Raw genomic sequence first — 22,490 nt, forward strand, 5'->3', positions numbered from 1 at the left:
CACACTCAATGTAAACTTGATAATTTAATATTCTAGAACACGCAGAGACTCGCAAAATATGTAAGGCCAGTTATGAGCTGCTTTCTGTTAAAGACCCTGCAGTTACATCAAAGTTTTAACATTATGGCTTTGGCTTTCCCGCCTGTAATACTGATGGCTCTTCTTAATAAAAGAAAAAAAAATGCATTCAGAAATAAAGAAGAGAACCTTGTGTGAGGCACTGCAGGATGAGTTCAAGTCTTTTTAGTTGGCATGCAGACGCTTGGCATCAAGTCTTCTCTCAAGAGCGTGCATCCAGGAGAACCTTCTCAAGTTATTCCAGCTTTCTTTAGTGGTCACACAGCATCCCCGGTATTTGATGACATAGTTTGTGCTAAGTTTAATTTGGACCTGGGAGACAGAACGAGACCGTGAGACAGCAACACGGGCGACGTGTGGGGTGGCGGGCGTCTCACCTGTTGTGGGTCATGTGACTCTTGACGAGGTGTCCCGCTTCGAGGGCCGCCATGAGGGAGAGCTCCCCTGCCAGGACGGTGGCACAGACGACTCGGGCCAGCTGACGGGCGTTCTCTCCTGGCTGGTTGGGCCTGGTGCCTTGGACGCCGAGCATCTAACACACAGAACATGACAGGACTTTGTGGAAACCTTGTATCTCCACTTCAAAACTAAAAGTGCACGATAATTATGGGGCCGATATGAGAGAATTATGACGTTACATTTGACTTGAACGGCCTATCGTAACTTCTCCACAGCTCGCTTGTAAACCAACGTTCACTTTCTGAGGAGGATATTTTGCGCACAAAAAACCTTATCCGCGGCATTTGAAAGTGCAAAAGGTTTGCCAGAGACCTTCTTGGCGTCACAGCTCAGAGTGTGCCTGAATACAGTGCACCTTGCTAGGCCACGCTAGGGAGCTCCTCCCGCTCCTGGCTGCCGCAGCAGCTCACCGGCTGCTTGGTGCATGTGTCCGAATATAGTGCACTTTGTTGGGCCACAGCAGGTGGCTCCCTGCTCTCCATACTCAGGTTGTCCTGATAGTAGTAATGTCATGATATTTGATTAGGACAAATCAGCAGGTACAGTTGGTCAAATCCTAATTTGAGCAAAAACTACAGTGGAATCTAAATTTAAAAAAAAGGAAAAAAGTTAGGTTATCGATACCATATTGGTCTTGAGAAGCACAATGTTACAGGTATGGGTTTGAGACGAAAAAAATAGGATGTTGTGCATCTCTGTTTAAAAGGCTCATTTCTTGATTGGCTGTTTTGTGCATCTGGAGTGCTATGAGGAGGTGACAGTACCTGCAAGCAGGCTTGCTGTGGGGGCAGGTTGGTGCCCCCTCCCACGGTGCCCAGCTCAATGGAGGGCATGGTGCAGCTGATGTAGAGGTCCTGGCCGTCGGAACCGGCAGCTTCCATCTGAGTGATGCAGTTGGAGCTGCCCACTGTCTGCGCGGGATCCTGCCATCAAACAATATGTTTCAAGTCTACTTTTAAGATTTATCCTTTTTTTTTTTTTTTTTTTTGCCATGGCTCACCTGCCCGCAGGCAATAAAGATGGCCGCTACGATGTTTGCGGCGTGCGCATTGAAGCCGCCGATGCTGCCCGCCATGGCCGAGCCCACCAGGTTCTTGTTGATGTTGAGCTCCACCAGGGACGCCGTGCTGCTCTTCAGCACCTTGACGTTAAAACGTACAACACGTTTAACGGGAGGTCGCAAAACGTCACATGACCGGATCAACGCGTCCGAAAGGTTACTTTACCTCCTTGACCACCTTGGCGGGGATGGTGGCCTCGCTCACAGCGCACTTTCCCCGGCCCAGGATCCAGTTGATGGCCGCAGACTTCTTGTCGGTGCAGTAGTTGCCGCTGACTGACAGGACCTCCACGTCAGGGTGCTGCTGCTGGAGCCGTAGCAGAGCCTTCTCACAGCCCTGAACACACATGATGATTCTGATTACCTCCACCAAGGAAATGACCGAAAACAAACACTTTATATTAAAACTTTTGCAGATACCTTTACATGGTGACTAAAGGTGCAGACTACGTTCATTTCTCAGAGAATAATGCATGAATCCTAGCAACAAAATGTGTACAGTCGTCCCTCGTTCATAGCGGTTAACTGGTGCAAGACCCGACCGAGTTAAATGAAATATAGAAACAGATATAGAATTCAATGTTAAAAGGAATATTTTCAGAGTATAGAAAACCTGTTTGACTTTCTAAATATTGTTTTTAACATTATTAGAGCCCTGTAGACATGAAATAACACCCCTATAGTCACCTTTACACACCTACTATTCATTACTTACAACCATTGTGATGCAGGGACTCGAGACGGCAGCTGGCGGGCTAACCAGTTGGCCTCAAATTTATTTCTTTTAATCTTCAGAAGCCAAAAACTTACAACTTCCACACGGGATGGGAGGAATGTTTTTTCCACTCTGTTGTACATGCCATGCTGACTTCATGCAGTGTTAATGTAATGTAAGCTAATGTCTGTTTTGTGTCATTACTGCTGCCTAGTGACCACAATACTACATACCACTTGTATTTCAATATGCTTTGACTAATACGAAACCATAGTCTACCACCAAACAGTCATCATTTGCTAATTTCTGCAATATTGCGAGGGACAACTAGGGTTGTGAACAATAAACCGGTGCCACCGGATATCCGGTTTGACAAGCGTGTGATTTGGCAGCAATATTAGTTTCCTGTCCAGCCAAGTTTATGGAGCAGTACTTATTCTGTCCACAAGGAGCCGAAATGCACCAACTCCTCTATCCATCCATTGTCTATGCTGCTTATCCTCACTAGGGTCCTGGGGTATGCTGGAGTCTGTCCCAGCTGACTTCGGGCGAGAGGCGGGGTACACTCTGGACTTGTTGCCAGCCAATTGCAGGGCACCCACTCTTATTGGGGGGGGGGGGAAACAGGCATGGGGGTTGTACCTTGGATAGCATGTTCATGCCCATGGCATCTCCTGTGCGTGACTCAAAGCGTATGTAGAGGTTCCTCCCCGCCAAGCCCACCAGCAGCTTCTCCAGACGGGCAAACCTGGCGACCACAAATGTTTGATGTCAGAGGAGGAAAGGAGGACACGTCAAGTCGAGAGCGGTGTTGGCAAACCTGCTGGTCTGGTCGAAGGCCTCTTTGACGCTGCTGAAGCCATCGGTGCTCTCCAGCCACACTTTGACTTCGGCGGCCCGGCAGGCCGAGGGCAGGCGTACCACGGGCCCCCGGGTCATGCTGTCAGCGAGGACCCTGCTGTGGCAGCCCCCGCTCAGCTGGACAGGAGGCAGCAAAGATTCAAACGCAAATCATGGACATGTCAGTGTGGGAGACGTCGCAGAAGCTTACGGAAAGAGCCCTGCAGCCTCTGTTGGTACTCGCCACCAGGCAGCCCTCTGTGGTTGCCATGGGAACGTAAAACTGCTCGTCATCCAACAAGAGCGGCCCGGCCACCCCGACCGGCACCGGCATGTAGCCGATGACGTTCTCACAGCAAGTGCCCATCACCTGTCAGACAGGAAGACAGTTTGTACAAATGGACCACCAAAATAAGACAAAGGGCTTTGGCGTCCACCTTGGCGTAGTCGTAGTTCTTATAAGGAAGTGAAGACAAGGCAGAGGCAACAGGAAGCTTCAATGACAACATTTCCCTCCTAATGGCCACGCCCCTCTCCGGAGTCTCCAGCACAGATTCCAGCTTGTAGTTGAGGATGCTGCGGGACGCCACCAGGCTCATCACCTCGGCGTCACTTAGGCAACGGGCTCCTCGCTGAAGAACGACAAGTACCGCCTTCACTTCCACTGACAACCAAATGCAGGCTTTTCTCTCTGTGGGGTGAGGAGCTCACCTGGGGATCAGCAAGGACGTCCAGACATTCCTCCAAGGTACGCGGTGCTACATCTGACACGCTCTGTGATGAGGAACCTTCAGTTCCATCTGGAGCAGCTGGGGGTCCCCTGGTGTCTTCTGTGGACCAATCAGGACAGTTACATGAATGTTGCTGTTGATTCATCCCGAAACAGAATGAGCCTCACCAGTCTCCCCGCACACGAATTTACAGTCTTCTTCTGCAGCACTGCTGGTGGTCTTCTTGAAGTCCATCCTGCAGCAGCCCTCTGCCGCCACGAGCTTCTGGACAGGAGGCGAGCTGCTGCCGATGGGACTCTTGATAGCCAGCGAGGACTCAGTCTCGGTCTGCTCGAAGAAGACGTACTTGATGGCGAGGAGCAGCGCCAGGCTGAGCGTGATCACCTGTTCCAGGTCCATGCTGGGGGGATGACAGAGGGAGGTTTAAGACATGGATGGCAGGACTCACGCGACAGACGAAACCTTTAGGATGTTCTACCCGTTCAGCTGCAGCGGACGCATGGAGGCGCCGGAGTCCAGCCTCTTCTGCACGGATCCTTCCACGGTGCGGTTATGTCCGGGATGCTCGGCTGCCAGTCGAGTGTGAGCGTGGACCAGGGCCAAACCCAGAGACTTAATGGGGTGGGAGAGGAAGAGAAAAAAAAAAAAAAAAAAAAGACATCCTTGTTATGAAATGTCTCCGTTAACATCAGCTAGGCTGAATGCACGGCACCCACCATGATGAGTTTCACCCGCTGCGTCACAGGGTTGGGCTTGTTGTGCTCCTCTTCGGCCAGCACGTGGGCAAAGTGGCTCAGCTGCCAAATGGGGCGACCCTCGAGGCTCTCCATGGACAGCTACACACACATAATAAATAATCAATCAAATAAATACATTTACTGTCAATCAATTATGAAATTACAGTAACGATAAATGAACACCCAGCCAGTCAGCGAATAAGGCAAGTATAGCCATGGAGCACAGGTGTCAAACTCAAGACCCGGGGGCCAGATTCAACCCGCCATATCATCTTACGCGCACAAAAAGCCTCAAAATATAAATAATTTGAAAAATAACACACTTTTATTATTTTTAGTAATAAAAAAACATTTTATATATATTTTAATGGGTTATTGTTATTTATTTTAGTTTTTATTTGTAAAATGTATTATATACAGTATATCAGGTAAAAACAATAAGACACCTATTTTACTATTTGAATAAAATAAAAAATACACTATTTTTTGTCTTGAAAAACATTTTTACTTTGTTAATTTTTTTAAAAAATCTATATGATATCAGGTAAAAAATAATACAATTAAACATGATAGGCAATCCTCTTGCTGAATGTATTCTGTGAATTTTTAAAAATTCTAATTTTTTTGTTGTCAAACTCCATTTAAAATGTAAATGCTAATAATGAAATGTGTAACATCATGGGATGATGATACACCCTGTGAGGCTACCCATAACTGCGATGTGGCCCACAGTGAAAGAGAGTTTGACGCCCCTGCCATGGAGGTACCGTAAATGCAACAATTAAGGCCTTCACGTGTGTTACACTTGCCGTACTGTTGTTTGCTGCTGAGTGTTCCTAAATGGCCATGTGGTTAAAGACAGCGATGTTTCACTTTCCACTTTCTCATGCACTCCTAATCATTATTCAAGTTCAAAAACAAACTTGTTACATACTGTACAGTCTAATGGGTTTTCACATTGAGGGAATAACAGCCTCGTCCTCTTTAAATCAACCATCTGTGAGTATCATAATCAGCATTCTATGGCTGCCATGCTTACCTCCAGAACCAGTGAGACACAAGCGGGGAAGAAGGTCATGAAGACAAAGTAGTTGGCGAGGACCGACATACAGCCGAAGCAACACATGATCTCCAACTGCGGCACGCCTTCAAAACAAGCAGTCAGCTCAGCTAACGTGGAAAATCTCTGACTCCTGAACAGCTAAGGAGACCCAAAGGAAGCTCCTTACCTGACATGGTGCCGATACCGATGACCAGGCACTCCACCAGAGCGTCCAAGGTGAAGGTGGGGCCCAAGATGGCCATGCCCTGGGAGATGTTCTCCCTTACCTCCTCCTGCGCACACACACGCACGCACGCACACACATGATACACCATGCAGGTTCATTTATTGACATTACTCCATGACAAGACCATGCATCGTAGCTCACATGCGTGCTTACCTGAGAGTTGGAGCTGAGGGCAAATTTGGCCAGCGTGCAGGCTTTGGAAAGGTCGATGAGGAGGAGGAAGAAAGGTAGCGCTTCACTGCAGGAGGAAGAGGAGAACACAAATGTTACAAAATAAACCCCATGTACATCAAACATGCAATCTGTAAAGTTGAAATGTAAAGCAGTGCTGCTGTACACAAACGCATAACAGTAGCTTTACAGCCCCGAGTGTGGTGGCATCTCGTGGCAAAGTCACAGACTGGAAACTCACTTGAGGCCCGTCAGCTCTCTGCCGAAAAAGTGGATGACGACTGAACTGAAAACAAAGCTGGAGAATAACGTAAATAACCCTGCGATACCTGGAGAGAGGAAAAAAAGAGCACACAAGGTTAGCTTTAACGGCGCCGCACACGCACGCCTCAAAACATGGCATCATACTGACCCAGTATGTACTTGGAGCCCAGCTGTCTGAGGTTCTTGAACTGGAAGTAGATGTAAACGATAGCGATGCAGCGCGTGACTGTTAGGATGATCATGTCGCTGCTGTGGACTTGCTAATTTAAAAAAAAAAAAAGGGGGGGGGGGGCAAGTTAGGTTTGTGTGAAAAAAAAAAGTCAAGTCAGGTGAGTTTTACAGTGGTACCTTGGTTAATGTCCGCCCCGGTTCGTGCGTTTGTCGGTTAATATCCAAAATTTTTGCAAAAATGCTGCCTTGGCTTGCGTTTGCCCACTTATTTAGCATCCAGAAAAAAAATTAAAAATACGTCCGATTTATTTATGCCGCCATCTTGGATCAAGCGCCCAAGACCCTAAGAAATCTCACGATACTTGCATTGTGAGCCACGGGCGCCATTTTAGGGCAACACACTTTGTTTATATCGGAGTTGTAGGTAGACACGCAAATGAACAAACACATGAACCGCACAAAAGAGAAAGGCGATGCATCACATAGCAACATAGAAAGGAACGCTACACCTCGTGTTAACTTTTCCAAACTAAAAACACAGCAGCAGTGGCGGCGGCAGCTCCAATATGTACCATTACCTTTCGGTAGTGGCCTGAGTCATTGTGAGCGAGTGTGTGGTGAAGCAAGTCGCTAACCAGCTAGTAGCTAGCTGGTATGCGTCTCATTACTTGCATTCTTAGCTGCCTCTTTTTAGCTGTTTTTATATCTTAAGAACACATAGAAAAGAGAAAGACGTGTGTTCATGTCAAGGATTGTGGATGATTTCCTTTAAGTCTTCCTTTAAACACATGAAAAAGTAACCGGAAAGGGAATTCTCCTTCGTCTTACCTGGTCCACTTTGGGACAGTTGTTCCAGCTGCACATGTGGCTGCTGGCGGCCAGGCTGTTCATGGACATGAGGCAGACGGTGAGCGCCAGCGTGCCGATGATCACCTCCCACGGGTGGGTGGCCACCAGCAGCCCGTGGAGCCTGAACAGTCTCACCAACATGGTCTCTGCTGTATCATAGAAGAAAGGGATACAGACAAAAATAAATAAAAGCGATACCCCCTCAAGCATGATTAGCTTAGCATTTGGGACATTTGATTGCTAGAAATGTCAAATCATGTCCATTTTGTCTCAGTTAAGATAGGCAGGAAAATAAACAGATGTGCTAAAACGTAATTAGAAATTACTTAAAACTAAAATGAAGTAACTGCAAGAACAGATCAAGGTAACAATTTTCTAAAAGAAATGAACATCATTTGAATAGAATACACTAAAACGGAACTTGGTAAACGTAAACTAGAACAGTGTCTTGAATTCAGTCTTGACATAAGAGTTACATTTATTATATCATATATTATAGCATAAGTTGCATTAGTAAGGATTTTATACCAAAGGCCGCTTAGGCTAACGTTCAGCTGAAATGCCGTTTAAATGGCAGTTTTTATACACAATTTTGTCTCTTAGAAAGTATCGACCAAGAGTAGAGTGTCACTTATCGCGTCAACCCACAAGCGACCGAAGGCAACGTTTGCGTTTACGATCAGCTAGCGTTGCTAACGAGCCTTAGCATTAGCCGTCACGCCCATACAAACTACACCAGACGTACAAGATGTTACTTTGTCAGTCAGCAAGGACAAACACTCTTACACAAAACGTACCTCAAAAGCTCCGTTTCCCAGTGTTCAGTGACATAGTTCCTTGACAGGAATATCGTGTCCCTCTACGGACGCGCTAGTTGGCAAGCTTAGAGCTAGCTAAAACTGTAGTGTAAGATGATGTAACCAACATGGCGACCCGGAAGTGAGGGTGGCCTTCAATTCAATTACGTAGTTGCTGGGTCGAAAGGGCGGAAGTGAACGTCACAACTTTAGTTAAAAATGAAAAAAAAGCGTAATTCGTAAAATATTAATTAAATGCACATTTTAGAAATGGAATGAACGCACAAGACGTCGCTGTCATAATAGATGAGATTACGCGCTTGAAACAAAAATGTTGAACCCCCGAAAATCTATTCAAAAGCGAACGAGTCTTACAATTGACAATATTATATTTTCACGTACACTTGTGGGATTTTTTTCTGTGTCGATACTATTGTAATACTCTACAGTCTACATTGTCTACAATCGTGAAGTGAATTGTGGATTAGCAAGTGAAATGCCGCTACCGGCTTTACCCGCTAGATGACAATGTTTCCCCGCTCAAGGCTTTTTCTTTGGCGCACTGAAAGGTCACAGAGAAAGAAAGACAAGAAAACTATGAAATTACAATACTGGATGAAAAAATATTAAGAGGTTGCACCATTTCATACTTGACATGCAGCAATAAATAATGCAAACATGGCCCGTGTGGCTTCGGAGAGACAAGCAGTATGTTCCCGTGCTTTACGGTGTATAAAAGCCATTCATTCATGCATAAAGAAAACAATTACATTTCTTTCTTTGGCCTTTCAGCTCAGTGGCATCATCTACGCCATCTTCAACTATTTTTGCTCGACATAATTCATGCTAAAGGTTGCCCACCTGTGCGCTCCGTCACCATTCTTCCTCATGTCGTCAGTGGGGCCACTTTATTAGGCACACATAGAGCCTGGATGTGGACCGTGAAAACTGGTTAAACAATAACACATAGTAATATATTCATATATGATATTATAGTCATTCATTAATCTTTTTATTCATCTATTTTTTAATCCATCATCAAATTATTACATTAAATACCAGAAATAATAATAATAATAATAATAGTAACACAAGTAACCATAAAATAAAATAAAATAGTGAATCAAATAATAAATCAAATAAAATGTGAAATATTACACAAATTAATAAATTAATTAATTATAAAATTATATTATTAATAAAATTAAAATTATTAATAAAATATTTTTTGCTTGAGTAATAATAAAAAAAATAAAATAATGAAATAAAAATAACAAAACAGTAATTAAACATAGAAAGGTTCCACGTACATACATATAAAATACACAAATAGAAAATATTACATTCGTTAATATTGACTATTAAAAAGAATAATAAAATAATGATAGTAATCAAAAAAAACAAAAACAAAATTGTGACATTGTGACGTGCTATAATGACAGAAAAATAAATGGTACTTATAAAAAAAATTCAAATAAAAAAATGCAATTAATCCAGTTAATCTTGGTGGAATGCCACTATTATTATTATTTTATTGTCCGACGGGTGTCAATCAAACCTTAAACTGCATGTGTGTATGTATGGTGCATGTGCATGTGCTTGTGCATGTGCTGCAAGAAAAGAAGTTGACTTCTAGACATGTTTGTACGTGCAGAAGGAACATGTGAGTCTTAATGAATGATGTGTTGCTAATAGGACCCCCACCCCACCTCCCAACGCACCCTTCGTTGCCCTCCCCAGGGGGTAAACGGAGAGGGAGGGAGAGGGAACACGTACGTCTGTGTGTAGCAACTTTGTGAATGTGAGCCAGTGTGCACGTACGTATGTATGCGTGTGCGTGTGTGTATGTGTATTGGTCATGGGGAGGAAGTAGGGAGGTAGGGGTGGGGATGTGGGGGGGGTGGGTCGAGTGATTTATCACATCAACTCCTGCTCCCTCCTTCTCTTCCATTGCAGCAGCACAAACACATCCATTACAAAAATACTCATGTTAATGGCAATCCTATGTGTGTGTGTGTGTGTGTGTGTGTGTGTGTGAATGGGAGGCGAAGGTTACCGTGTGAGAGGTGGGGGTGGTTGTGGGGGGGGGTGGCGTAGTGTTTCCTAAAGGTGTACAATCTTCTGTGGATGTGTGGTGTAAAACTGCAAACACTCCCGCAGCCTCAAAAGTCAAAGAAAACCACAGAAGACCACCAAGTCGTGGCAAAAGATGACGGACACGTGTGATGATAACCACAGAACAAGGAAATGGTCTGACAGGACCAGTCCAACAGAAGAAGAAGGTATCGTTCAAGAAAAAGTGCATCTCAGCTTTGTCATGTACTTTAAAAACACGATCATTAATATCAACATTACTCTTTTCTCTTTTGTTCTCCATTTTGCTGTTTTTTATTTTGATTTTCCAAATATTTCAACTTTCTTCTGATTATTATTTATTGATTATGATTATTATTTATTATTACTCTGATTATTATAGAAAATTTGAGATGGAATGCAGGAAGTGAACAACAGGTACTGCACTAGATGTGGAATGGATGGGGGGTAGGATTAAATAAGCTTTGCTTCTTCCTACTCCTTTTGGACATGTGGAACTGTGAAAGGAGCATTCATGAGATGTATTCCATTGGAACCTTCATGTTCAAATAAACTAAACCAAACCAAACCAATTATGATCATGATAATATGATGTAATACTATGACTTTATTCGCATAATATAATAATAATTATTATTATATATTATAATAATATAATAATAATATGGGAATAAAGTCATAATATGATTTTTTTTTATATTTCAACTCTATTCCAATAAAATTACATCATTCTTCTTACAATTTTATGAGTTTATTCTTGTAAAATTGTGATTTTTCTCTTTAGAATATGATTTTTTTTCTCTTAATATTTTCATTTTATTCCTGTAAAATTTCGGTAGTTGTTTTTTCATAAAGTTTTTTCCCATTACTGCATTTAAAAAAATTATTTTCCAACTATTTCAACTTTCTTCTTGCAAGTTTTCTTCTCGTAATTGTGACTTCATTCCCATAATATTATAATTTTTTGCCAACCTAATTTTCCAAAAGTGACAACATTACTTTGTTTTTTTATTTAAAAAAAATAAAATAATTAAAAAAAACAACATTTCAACTCTTTGCTACTAAGATGACATTAGTTTTTCTTATATTACGCATTTATTCTTTGAAAATTGAGACTTTTTTCTTGTTAGAATACAACTTTATTTCCCCTTAATACTTTCACTTTATTCTCTTAAAATTACGGCAGTTTTTTAAATTTCTGCTGGGTTTAAAAAAAAAAACATTTTCATAATATTATGACTTTATTCCCATAATATTATAACTTTTCCCAAACCTGTTTTTTTCTTTATTTTGTTTTGTTTTCTTTCATATTTTTTTCTCTTGATATTTTGACTTTATTCTCAGAAAATGAGTTTTTTTTGCAGATGTTGTTTAAAAAAAAAAAAATCTTTCAACTCTTTCAACTTTCTTCTTGTAAATGTTATCTTTTTTGCCGTAACTTTCTTGTGCCATAACTTTTTCCGCAACCTAATTTTCCAAAAATTCCAACTTTATTCATTGCTTGTTTGTTTTTCATAATCTTGCGACTTGGAAGAAATGGTCTTTCTTTAATATTTGAACTTCTTGCTAAATGATGCTATTTTTCCTCATAATACACTAAGTCCCCAACTAAGGAACACAATTGACGAGCGTTCTTAAGTCGAATTGTTCTTAAGTCTGAGAAAAGGTAATATTAGCAATGATATAGGTACTACATGTACGTGTATACATATACAGTATATGCATATGTATGTAAATATGAGTTTGGATGCAGTAGTAATATTAAACCAGGATAATGAATGAAAAGAAACAATAATAAAAGTGATATAATAATACGTAATGATAAATGTTATTTACCTTTGAGGAGTGGTCCAGCATACGTCGTTGTGGTGGTGGAGGAGGAGGAGTTATTGAAAAAAAGTACAAATGGTGGTGGTGGTTAGACTCTTCTAAAAGAGGTAGTGTTCTGTGGGTGGTGTAGAATTAAGCAGGCCTATTAACTCTTCATAAACTTTAATCTTTAAGCTGTGCCGGGTTGCATGTACAGCTACCATTTATCTTTCCTTCACGTCTCCTCCCCTGGTCGTCATCGCCTGTTGGTCCCATTAGCAGTGTCACAGTGCCCTCTACTGGTCAAGCATGTGAAATATGGACTTAAACATAAATAAATATGGACTTATAAGGCAAAACACATGAAAATATAGACCAGTCGGCTTGTGTTCGTATCTCCGAATGTTCGCTAGTCGGATGTTCATAAGTGGGGGACCTAGTGTATTACGACGCCATTCCGGTAAAATTATAACCTTTTGTCGTTAAAGTACAACTTTTCACCTTTTTTTCTTATTATTTTGACTTTATTCTTGTTTTGCTGATTTTTCCATTTTTGTTGTTTTTTTGTGAAATTCTATTTTTAGAATGTTGGGGGTCAAGGACCCCTGTAAAGATGGTTGGAAGCATCTTGGGAATGGCTTGCTGAACATTACTTCCACCTTACTGCCTGTCTGTGCGTGTGTGCGTGCACACACACACACACACACACACACACACACACACACACACACACGCACACGCACACGCACACGCACACGCACACACACACACATGCACATGCACACATCTTGCCATCTCCTCTCACATTAGTCTTTACATTAAAAGCAGTCAGGTGGAAAATTAGTGCAGACCTGCGCCACCGTCCACCCACCTGGACCACAGCAAGGGGATGGGGCTGGGGGGGCCGGGTGGGGTGGGTTACACAGACAGAAGAGGTGGGTGGCAGGGGGGCGGGCGAAGGGTCACAGGGCCACTCTCTGGAGCTGAAAGACGCACACGTCACAGCACGTAGTGTGGAGGGTGTTATTCTTCCAGATGTTTGTAATAGTTGGACCATGAAGCAGAAGCAAAATATGATCACAAACGGCTGTCAGCATGCTGTGCAGTACAATTCATACACACGTTATTGTTTTACCTTGTAGTGCATAAGGCAGAATATTGTGTTGGATATTGTTGATGTGCCTAATATTGTGGTCAACGACTGCTGGGAAAATAATCAAAGGGATGGAATTCAAATGTTAAAATGAATTAATTTGTTATTTATTTATCATGCATGCACCTGATAAATGAATTGAAATTCTGCGGTTATTTGATTGAAGTCAATGAAAAGTCTCAGCGTGGAAATGAAATGATCTCAATAAATAGACAGAATTAAAATTCAGTGTAATAATCATTTTATTCAAATCAATGAAATATTGGTGCAAAAATCAAATCAAATAAACGGGACCTCAAAATAGTGCTGCTAAATAAATGTAAATATTTGTCATCTGTATTTAACCAACACATCCTTTAACTCAACATGCATGAAATGAATATATTGAAATGAGTTATTACATATTTTGGTGTAAAAACCTAAAAAAAAACAACAAAAAAACAAAGCATTGAATAGATTTTTTCAACAAATAATTTAACTCTAATTATATGTAGTAATATTGTATAAAAATTTTAAAATACATATTTTGATGTAAAAACAAAATTTAATAACAATTTGATGTAATAATATATTGAAATTACACATTTTGATGTAATTTTTTTAAAGTTGCCTTAAAATGGGCTTAATAACCTAAAAAAAATTCATAACATGTTTTTATTCAACAAATAATAATAAAAAAGGTGCCTCAAAATGGTCTTAATCAAGTCAAATATTCACTGAATAGATTTTTTCAAGAAATAATTTAAATTAGATGTAATAATCTTGTATAACAATTAATTACATATTTTTAATTACTATTTTATGTCATAATATTGAAACTTCACATTGTGATGTAAAAATCTAAAAAAAAAGGTGCCTCAAAATGGTCTTAATAAAGTGAAAAAATATTCAGAAAATGTGTTCATGCAACAAATGATGTAACTCAAATGCTATATGATATTGTACTGACATGGATTTATTATTACATATTTTGGTGTACAAAACAAACCAAAAAAAGTTTAAAAACGGTGCCTAAAAATGGTTTTCATAAAGTAAAAAATATTCATAAATATTTAATTCGACAAATAATTTCATTCAAATTCTATGTGATAATATTGTATTGAAATGAATGATTACACATTTAGGTGTAATTAAAATAAATAAATAAATAAAAGGTGCCTCCAAATAGTCTTAATAATCTAGAAATACTCATGAACTGTATTGATTTACCAATTAATCGAATCAAAAAATGAAGTCAGACTAATATTGAAGAATGAAAGTAAATGTGGCGTCTCGTCTACCCGTCACTGCGTTTAGTTTCTTCCACTGAAATGTTGCTAATACATAAAAATGTGATGCTTGAAGTTGTAAGAGAGAGTTTTATTAGCAGTGCTATTTACATACAAATAATACAACCCCTCACTTTCACTTGCACACGCACGCACACACACACACACACACACACACACACACTCTCTCATCCATCCTCTCACTCTTACATCCAAGAATATTTCTGGAGTCCATGAGCAAAGAAAAGCCACATTCTTTCGGCGGAAATGGCGTGCTAGCCGGCGGTGACGGCATAAGAGGACGATTTGCGTTGCGTAAAGTAAAATAAGACTTGCGTCGCTAGGCGGCGATGAAGGCCTGGCTGCGCCAAATGAAAAGGGGTGGGGGGTGGGTGGGGGAGGAGTCGGTGGCCCTCCACAGATGTTGCGTGGCCCCTCTTTTGTTTGGTCCCTTTAAGAGGCGGGAGACCTCAGCTGCTGAAGGAGATTCTCTATTATGGCTTCAATGTGCTTTTGAAAATCATTTCCATTAAAACATGTCTTTTTAAAAAGGAACCCTCACAAAGGGAAGGTCGTGCACGAGCACAACTATAGGGGCCGCACGCCTGCCTGCCTGCCTCTATGTGTGTGTGTGTGTGTGAGAATGAAGGTGTATTGTTTGAGCATGTGATCATCATGTTGCGTGCGTGGCGTGTGCCACAGGGAGCGGGCCAAGGAGAGGGAGGGGCGGGGCGTGAGGTCCACCTTTGATGTGAATGAGAATATTGGGGAATATTCCCTTCACTTGGCCATAAAACGAAGAAGACGACCCTTTGGTGTCCACGGTGATGTGATTGTGGATGTTTAGTTGAAATGCGGAGGATGAAATCAATCAATCTTTTTTTTTTAGGTTGTTTTTTTTTCTTAAATAATTCAAGTCCAGTATTCCAAGAAAGCATGTGGGGGAGGGGCGGGGAGGGCGTGTCTACACGTCTACGCATTGTACACCGTCACCAGTCCAGCGGTGAGAAGTAGTCCTTCATGTCGGAAAGTAGCTTCACCAGGCCGCCGCCTCCCCCATCTCGGGGCCTTGGTGGGACATGGGGGCGCTGTAGCTGGAGTTACTGGCCAAGGAGAAAGGGGGACTGGGCCCGCCCCCGTACGCCTCCCCCGGTACGGGCTGCAGTGAGCCCGGCTCGGGACTGGGCGTCTCGGCGTGGGAGATCATGTCCGTGAACCTTTGGTCGTCTGAGGGGAGGTGGCCCGAGCCCTCCATGGCGCCGCTGCCCAGGATGTAGGGGGACTCGGCCGGGGACTGGGCCTGCGAGGACGGGGGCCCGTGGGGGAAGAAGTCGTAGTTGCTTGCTGGTCCGTAGTAGTCCCCTTGGTACTCTGGCGGACAGAAGGACACGCACCTTCATACAGTGTCTCACTAGCGTCACGTCCATGAATGCAACCCCTGCAGATCTGCTGTTTCTGCCAGCCCTCCCTGTCCTTTCCCTGCTGGTACACCTGCACCAGGGGTGCTTCTTTGGTTTCTTTCTCTTAATATGACCACTTTTTTCTTGAATATTTCAACTCTATGCGACTAAAGTGACATTATTCTTCCTCGAAGTATTACGAGTTTGTTCTCGGAACGTTCCGCCTTTTTTCTTGTTGTAATCCGACTTTTTTCTCTTGATGTTGTCTTTTCCATAACTTTTCCAAAAATGACAACTTTATTTTTGTTTGTGTCTCATAATATTACGGCTTTTAAAAATGAATTATGTTTTGGTTTATTCTCGTAAAATTGCACCTTTTTTTCCCTCACTGGAAGACGACTTTTTCTCTTCATATTTTGACTTCATTTGAGTAAAATTTGTCCCATTTCAGCTGTTTTTTTTTCCAACTTTCTTCTTGTAAATGTTCTTCTCATAATTATGACTTTATTCTAATAATAATAACATTTTGATGTTACTCTCTGAACATTACACCTTTCCCCCCCAACCTAATTTTCCAAAAATGGCAACTTATTTTGTTTGAAGTGTTTTTCGTAATATTACGACTTTTAAAAAAATAACAGATTTTTTCTTTAATATTTCAACAACTGTATTAATATTTGGAGTTCATGCTCGTAAAATTGTGCTTTATTTCTCTTGTTAGAATCCAACTTTTCTCTCTTGATATTTTGGCTTTATTCTTGTAAAAATACAACTGTTTTTTTTCTCTTTTTTTGCCAACTAAGACTTTATTCCCATAATATTTTGACTTTATGAATTTCAACATAAAATAATTACAGCTGGAGTTTTTTTTCAGGTCCGCTGCTGTTGTTGTTTTCAAAATGATTTTTCAACTATTTCAACTTTCTTCTTGGAAACTGTCTTCCTTCTTTACTTTTCCCCCAACCTAATTTTCCACAAATGACAACTTTATTTTGCTGGAGCCTATCCCAGCGGACTTCAGGTGAGACATATCTTTTTCCACAACCTAATTTTCCAAAAATCACAACTTTATTCATTGTTGCGTTTTTTTCTGACATTACGACTTAAAAAAAAAAGTATTTTTTTAATATTTCAAAAATGATTCCTCATAATATTGCAACATCATTCTTGTAATATTCTTCTTCTTGTTAGATTACAACTTTTTTTCTTAATATTTTGACTTTATTCTTGTAAAATCACTGCTGATTTTTCAATTTTTTAAAATGTTTTTTAAAAGTTTTTTGTTAAATTCTATTTGTAAAATGTGCCACGGGCCAATAAAAAAAAAAACAACTGCGAGCCTCAAATGGCCCCCGGGCCGCACTTTGGACACCGCTGGTCTATATGCTGCACTGTCCTGTGTTGATATTGCAACTGCAGGGAGTTCTATTGAAAGCTGTTTGTGTAGAAATAATGCAACCCTGAGTCTGCTAGTGGCAGCGACCTTGAGAATCGCTTGTAAATGCACACAAGAAGCAGGGAGCTTATTTAAAAAAAAAAAGGCAAGCAAGTCGGGCTGAGAGACGACAACGGCAACGAAGGAGGAGCAAAAAGAGAGCGAGAAAGGAAGGTTTTGTCTTGGTTCTGAATGCACCGCAGGTGCTACGTTCCTACGCTTAGCTCCTGAAAGACTCAATATTCCGCGAAAATTGGCACATTGGGATCATCGCAGATGAAATTGCTTCCAACTTCACCGGCGATTCGTACGTCAGGTTCACGGGCGACTAAATTGTTGTCGGTTTTGGGACGCTAGGTTAGCCCAACGCGACGTCGTCTTTGCCGTTTACGAGAAACGTTCACGCTAGGTTCGCTAACGACTAAAATTGTCTGGGAAGTTTGGAAAAAAATCGGGTGGTGGGGCGAGATTACGCCATAGGGGTGGGCGATACGGGCTGAACTCCAAAGAAGCACTTCAAAACCGGTTGGAAATGCTGACTTGGTGGTAACGTAACGCGTCATGTCCGGTTTTCGGGCGCCAGGGTATCGTTGACGACTCTCAACTGTCTGCGATGCGTCCAGGAACACATGAGGTTGTCTTTAATGTTGAAGACAAATATTCAAGTTTAACTGAAGACTAAATCGTGCTCAAGGTTTAGACATTCTCTTTAGCGGCGCTAAACTCTCTTCGGTGTTACGCTAGGATTGTTAAAAATGACTGAATTGTCTTTGATATGCACGCTAGGTTAATTACATTTGCTTCCTAGTCACTGACGACTCGAAACGGTCTTTAACGTTTACAAAAACACATAAGACAGGTTGAGAGACGACTTCACTGACATCAGTGTTCACGAAAACACGTACGCCAGGTCTGCTGGAGATTAAAATGTCTGAGGGTAACAGCAACGGACGTTTGGGTCATTGAGGGTAATCGGTGAACTCCACGAGGTTTACAAACGTGTACGTGTGAGGGTTACAAGAATGTACGTGAGGTTACTTGACAAGTCGATGTTTAAAAAAAACCCCAAAAAACGTAGATGGGGTTTGTTGATGACTACTCTGTTTACAAATACAGTATGTGTGTTAGCTTCACTGACGACTTGACAGCGTTTAAAAACGTCACATTCATTGATGACTTGAGGTTTACAAAAACATACGTCAGGTTCGTTGACAAGTCGACGTTTAAAACAAAAAACGTACATCAGGTTCGTTGACGACTGTTTAAAAAAAATGTACATTCGTTTGGTTGACGACTCGATGGACACGAGTTGGGTTAATTGACGACTTGACGGCGTTTACAAAAACGTACGCTGGTTTCACTGACGACTTGACAGTGTTTAAGAAAACGTACGTGAGTTTTTTTGACCTTCAGTTTTCACATAAAACACGTACACCAGAGAGTCAGTGAAGACAAAAACTGTCCTCCATAAACAAAATCAACAAGTGCTCGGAAAAAGTCTGATGTTTGGTTCGTCTCCCAGAAGGTACATCAAGTCCACCGACGGCGTCGGATTGTCTCGCGTAATTACAAACCTGTTTTTGGTGTTGACAAAAACGTACGTTTGGTCGCCTCCAGTAATTAGAAAAACGCGTACGCTGGGTTGGTTGAAACGGTGTCGGGTGTGTAAGTCCCGTGATTGACAGGCGCTGAGTCCTGCAGGGTTCCGTGCAGTCAGCAGGGATAAACCCCACCAGCGCTAAAGAAAAGGCGTGGCTGGCGGACGTTTAACTCGTCACCATCTTGGCTCGTTTAGCGCCGCCGCCGTCACGGCAGTGCTGCTAGCAAATCCGGTGTCGGCTTGGCGCTTCCAGACGTAAACGTTTGGCTTCTCAGCGTCAGGGAGAAGTGTAAATATTCCCGATAAGTCCAAGTGTCGGCGTAACGTGCGAGCGAAGCGCCGCCGTGGTGTTTGTTTACAAAGCGTCTGATTGGGATAAACAGTTTGATCCTCTCAGCCGTGACAAGTGACGCCGTCAAAACTGCTGAATGCAGTTTTGTTTTGTTTTTTCAAAGTGACATTGAGCCTTCAGAGCGCTGCAGGGAAGGTTGCCTGCAAATTTGCATCCATTGTGTCACTTAAGAGTCTATGGAACACACGGATGCACAAGATCAATCAGTTCATAAACCATCTCAACAAACGTGCTGTCATTTCTCAATATTGTATTTATTTATGTCATAATATATGATATACTCATTATATATAGATGATATATTATTTAATTCTAATGTAACCATATTTATTCATATGATTATTAAATAAAAAATCTTTAAAAAACACTGACATGTGATGTCATATTGAAATATTCTATTTTTTATATAATAATACATATTATGACATTATAATATATATGAAATATATATTCATACCTTATTAATATGATTATTAAATGTAAACATGGGAAAAAACGCTTACATGCCATCTCATTTCTAAATATTTTATTTTGTATATAATAATAAATATTCTTTTTTTATATATGATATACGCGGCCAAGGCGGCAAAGCCAACTCGCCCTGGTATCGGTTCATCAGCTTGCGGGAGAAACAATCTAATAGACTTTTCTTTTGACTCGTCTTTATTACGTTGTGACTTGATGGCTTCTTTTGTCTTTCCAGTCATTTCCGTTTTAAAAGTCTGAGACCTCCCGTGGAGAACAGCAGGATGATCACTGGGAGTTCCTTCAAAGCGGAGCAAAACAATAAAGAGTCTAATAATGATCATGATAATAGCAATAAAAAACAGTGTGTGTGTGTGTGTGTGTGTGTGTGTGTGTGTGTGTGTGTGTGTGTGTGTGTGTGTGAGAGACAGTCACACATGTTCTGGAGAATGGTGCAGCACCAAACACGCTTTGCCATCCAGCACGCTACCTTACCTCCATAGTAGCCATACGCCGCCGGCCCCAGGATGTCCGGGTCCTCCAGCCTGCCTCCCAGGGGCCTCATCCTCCGCGGCCCCCTGAAGAAGGCGTGTCTGCGGGCCCCCAAAGCGCTCAGCTGCTTCATCCGTCGCTCCTTGGACCTTCTGTTCTGGAACCAAACCTGCAAACCAGCAAAGCCTTTGTGGCATGTTGTCGTCTCGCCATCAGACACGTCCCCATCACAAGCGAACGTCACACTGGCAGCTGCGTCTTTCAATAGTTTGGTCATTTAGGCTCAGGAGAAAATCACAACAACCGACACCGTCCACCCCTTTCCTGCGCCAGACACTGATGTCCCACAAGGTATCCCCCAGGGCATCCTCTCATTGGTCAGCATGAGAAGAAGAAGGCTGATATCATTTACCCCCAAATATGATTTGGTACGTCATTGCTTCGTCTGTACCGACAGCACCTGTGGTCAACTTATATATACATTTTTTGTTCATTTATTTATTCACCTGTCTATAATCCCCTCATTACAAAATCCTATTATTATGATTTATATCATAATTATTTGTGTATTATTTCGTGGATTGTATTCCTGCTGACCCACTTTGTGCGCCGTAATATTCAATTTGTGATGTTTTTTTGGTTATTTATGAACTTCTCACTGATCTCCTGCGTCATAACAGAACTAACATTTCTGGTTTTTTCTGCAGTGATTTTTGTTTTTCTATTTATTTACGTACACGTTACTTGTGCATTACTCATTGAGTTGCATTTATTGATTATCACTATTCTTGCTGCTGACCCATTTTGTGCGCCAAAATATTCAATTTGCGGTGAATTCCACGACGTACCCCACGGGGCATCCTCTCATTGCTTATCATACCAACAAGGCTTTTATTTCCAGTTTCATTCTGTGAATATTATTTCATAGTAAACTGTTATTTTTTCTGTTTATTTATGTACTTTTAAAAATGTATAAGTATTTATGTAATTATTTCGTATGTATTTTTATTTATGTAATTTGTCATTTAATTGTATTGAATTATTATTACTATTTACGTAAGCTTATTATTGTTATTCTTTTAATCAGCCACGTATCGATTATGATACATTCTCTTATGTGATGCTCCTTCACGTAAATCACTGAGCATATTTGAAATAAAACCACGAGCGTATTGGATGTGCGTCTGATAAGTGGAGGTCTACGAGGGGAGAAAACCCCCCCAAAAGCGCCATAAGTTCATCAAAACAGGACAAAGAGAAGCCATTTTTAGCCTCCATGTCAAGTACTGTTGCAAGCTGCCACATGTGAATGATGCTCGTACTTCCTTATGACCTTATAAGGCAAGAGGAGCGTGGAATAAATAAAAGGTCACATTTACAGCATGCAGGGGAAGAAGAAGTCAAAGAAAGAAAAGGAGTGAAAGTGACTTAATGCCACGCTCCAATGCGACACAACCACACACACGCACGCACGCACGCACACACACTATTGCTGACCTTTGCTCCTCCCGCTTTACAAAGATTGACGCTCGTAGTAAACGCACCAATGTGGCGTACTAATGCCGACTTAAAGATACAACACCACCCCGATGGTAAAGATGGTAAAGACCGGAAAAGACCTCCGAAGTACGAGCATGCGTGTTTTGCTTATTCTTGGGCTTTTGTTTTTTTAAAAACACACTGGGGCTGCTAAGAGACGAAGACGTTACGTGACGCGTGAGCGCCATCGCGGCGTTTTACGGTGCTTCACGACGGCAACCAGCGCTACGCTCCTTCAAACGTGGACTGAACCCGCAATAGAGGTCGTCACCCGTGACCAAAGGCCGAGTGGGTCGCGAATGTCACCTCTCGTGCTTCTTCACTTCTTTTTACACTTGCGTGAAGGTTCATAAATAATAATCAAAAAGTGAAAGCCTGCAGTTAACGTGTTTTTTTTTTGGGAGGGGGGGGGGGGGGGGTTGCGGAAATGTGACTTTGAACAATGCCTGCATAGTTAATGATGGTTTTAAGACGGGTGCAGAAATGGATTGTGTCTTTGCATCACACGTCTTGTTTGGCGCCTGCTGCAAAATGATGCATGCTCACAGCAGCCAGCCACCGAGCCCCACTGTGCTGCACATTAACAAAAACACACACACTAGTCACTAAAACACACACACACACACACACACACACACACACACACACACACACACACGCACACACACACAGGGCTGCAGCTGCAACACCTGCTTATTGAGAACAATCGACGACGTGTAGGG

General features: G+C 41.8%; 2 protein-coding genes across 3 annotated transcripts in view; both read right to left on the reverse strand.

Moving 5' to 3' along the window:
• Window positions 1-11: 11 nt before the first annotated feature.
• On the reverse strand, window positions 12-8,308 carry LOC129170320 (3-hydroxy-3-methylglutaryl-coenzyme A reductase-like). Of its 2 annotated transcripts, none has more exons than XM_054757740.1 (20): window positions 8,162-8,308; window positions 7,344-7,513; window positions 6,493-6,604; window positions 6,322-6,409; window positions 6,063-6,147; window positions 5,850-5,955; window positions 5,660-5,766; window positions 4,600-4,719; window positions 4,362-4,495; window positions 4,051-4,283; window positions 3,864-3,979; window positions 3,590-3,784; window positions 3,364-3,522; window positions 3,133-3,290; window positions 2,955-3,060; window positions 1,764-1,934; window positions 1,538-1,678; window positions 1,302-1,460; window positions 456-610; window positions 12-390 (listed from the first exon to the last, which is right to left on the reverse strand). In XM_054757740.1, exons 2-20 carry the CDS (start codon window positions 7,503-7,505, stop codon window positions 336-338), a joined length of 2,562 nt encoding a protein of 853 aa, XP_054613715.1. In that variant the 5' UTR covers window positions 7,506-7,513; window positions 8,162-8,308; the 3' UTR covers window positions 12-335. The 2 variants fall into 2 exon arrangements, with proteins under 2 accessions (XP_054613715.1, XP_054613714.1); XM_054757739.1 differs by having other exon boundaries at window positions 3,864-3,982.
• A 5,599-nt stretch (window positions 8,309-13,907) lies between these two features.
• lhx5 (LIM homeobox 5) overlaps window positions 13,908-22,490 on the reverse strand; it is a 13,273-nt gene continuing 4,690 nt past the window's right edge. Inside the window, exons 4-5 of the mRNA XM_054758115.1 lie at window positions 20,233-20,398; window positions 13,908-15,856 (exon numbers count right to left, since the gene is read on the reverse strand). Coding sequence (XP_054614090.1) covers window positions 15,522-15,856; window positions 20,233-20,398 — 501 coding nt within the window. The 3' untranslated portion in view covers window positions 13,908-15,521. The remainder of the gene's footprint in view (window positions 15,857-20,232; window positions 20,399-22,490) is intronic.

This window comes from Dunckerocampus dactyliophorus, chromosome 17, assembly GCF_027744805.1.
Source record: "Dunckerocampus dactyliophorus isolate RoL2022-P2 chromosome 17, RoL_Ddac_1.1, whole genome shotgun sequence".
Classification (NCBI taxonomy): domain Eukaryota; kingdom Metazoa; phylum Chordata; class Actinopteri; order Syngnathiformes; family Syngnathidae; genus Dunckerocampus; species Dunckerocampus dactyliophorus.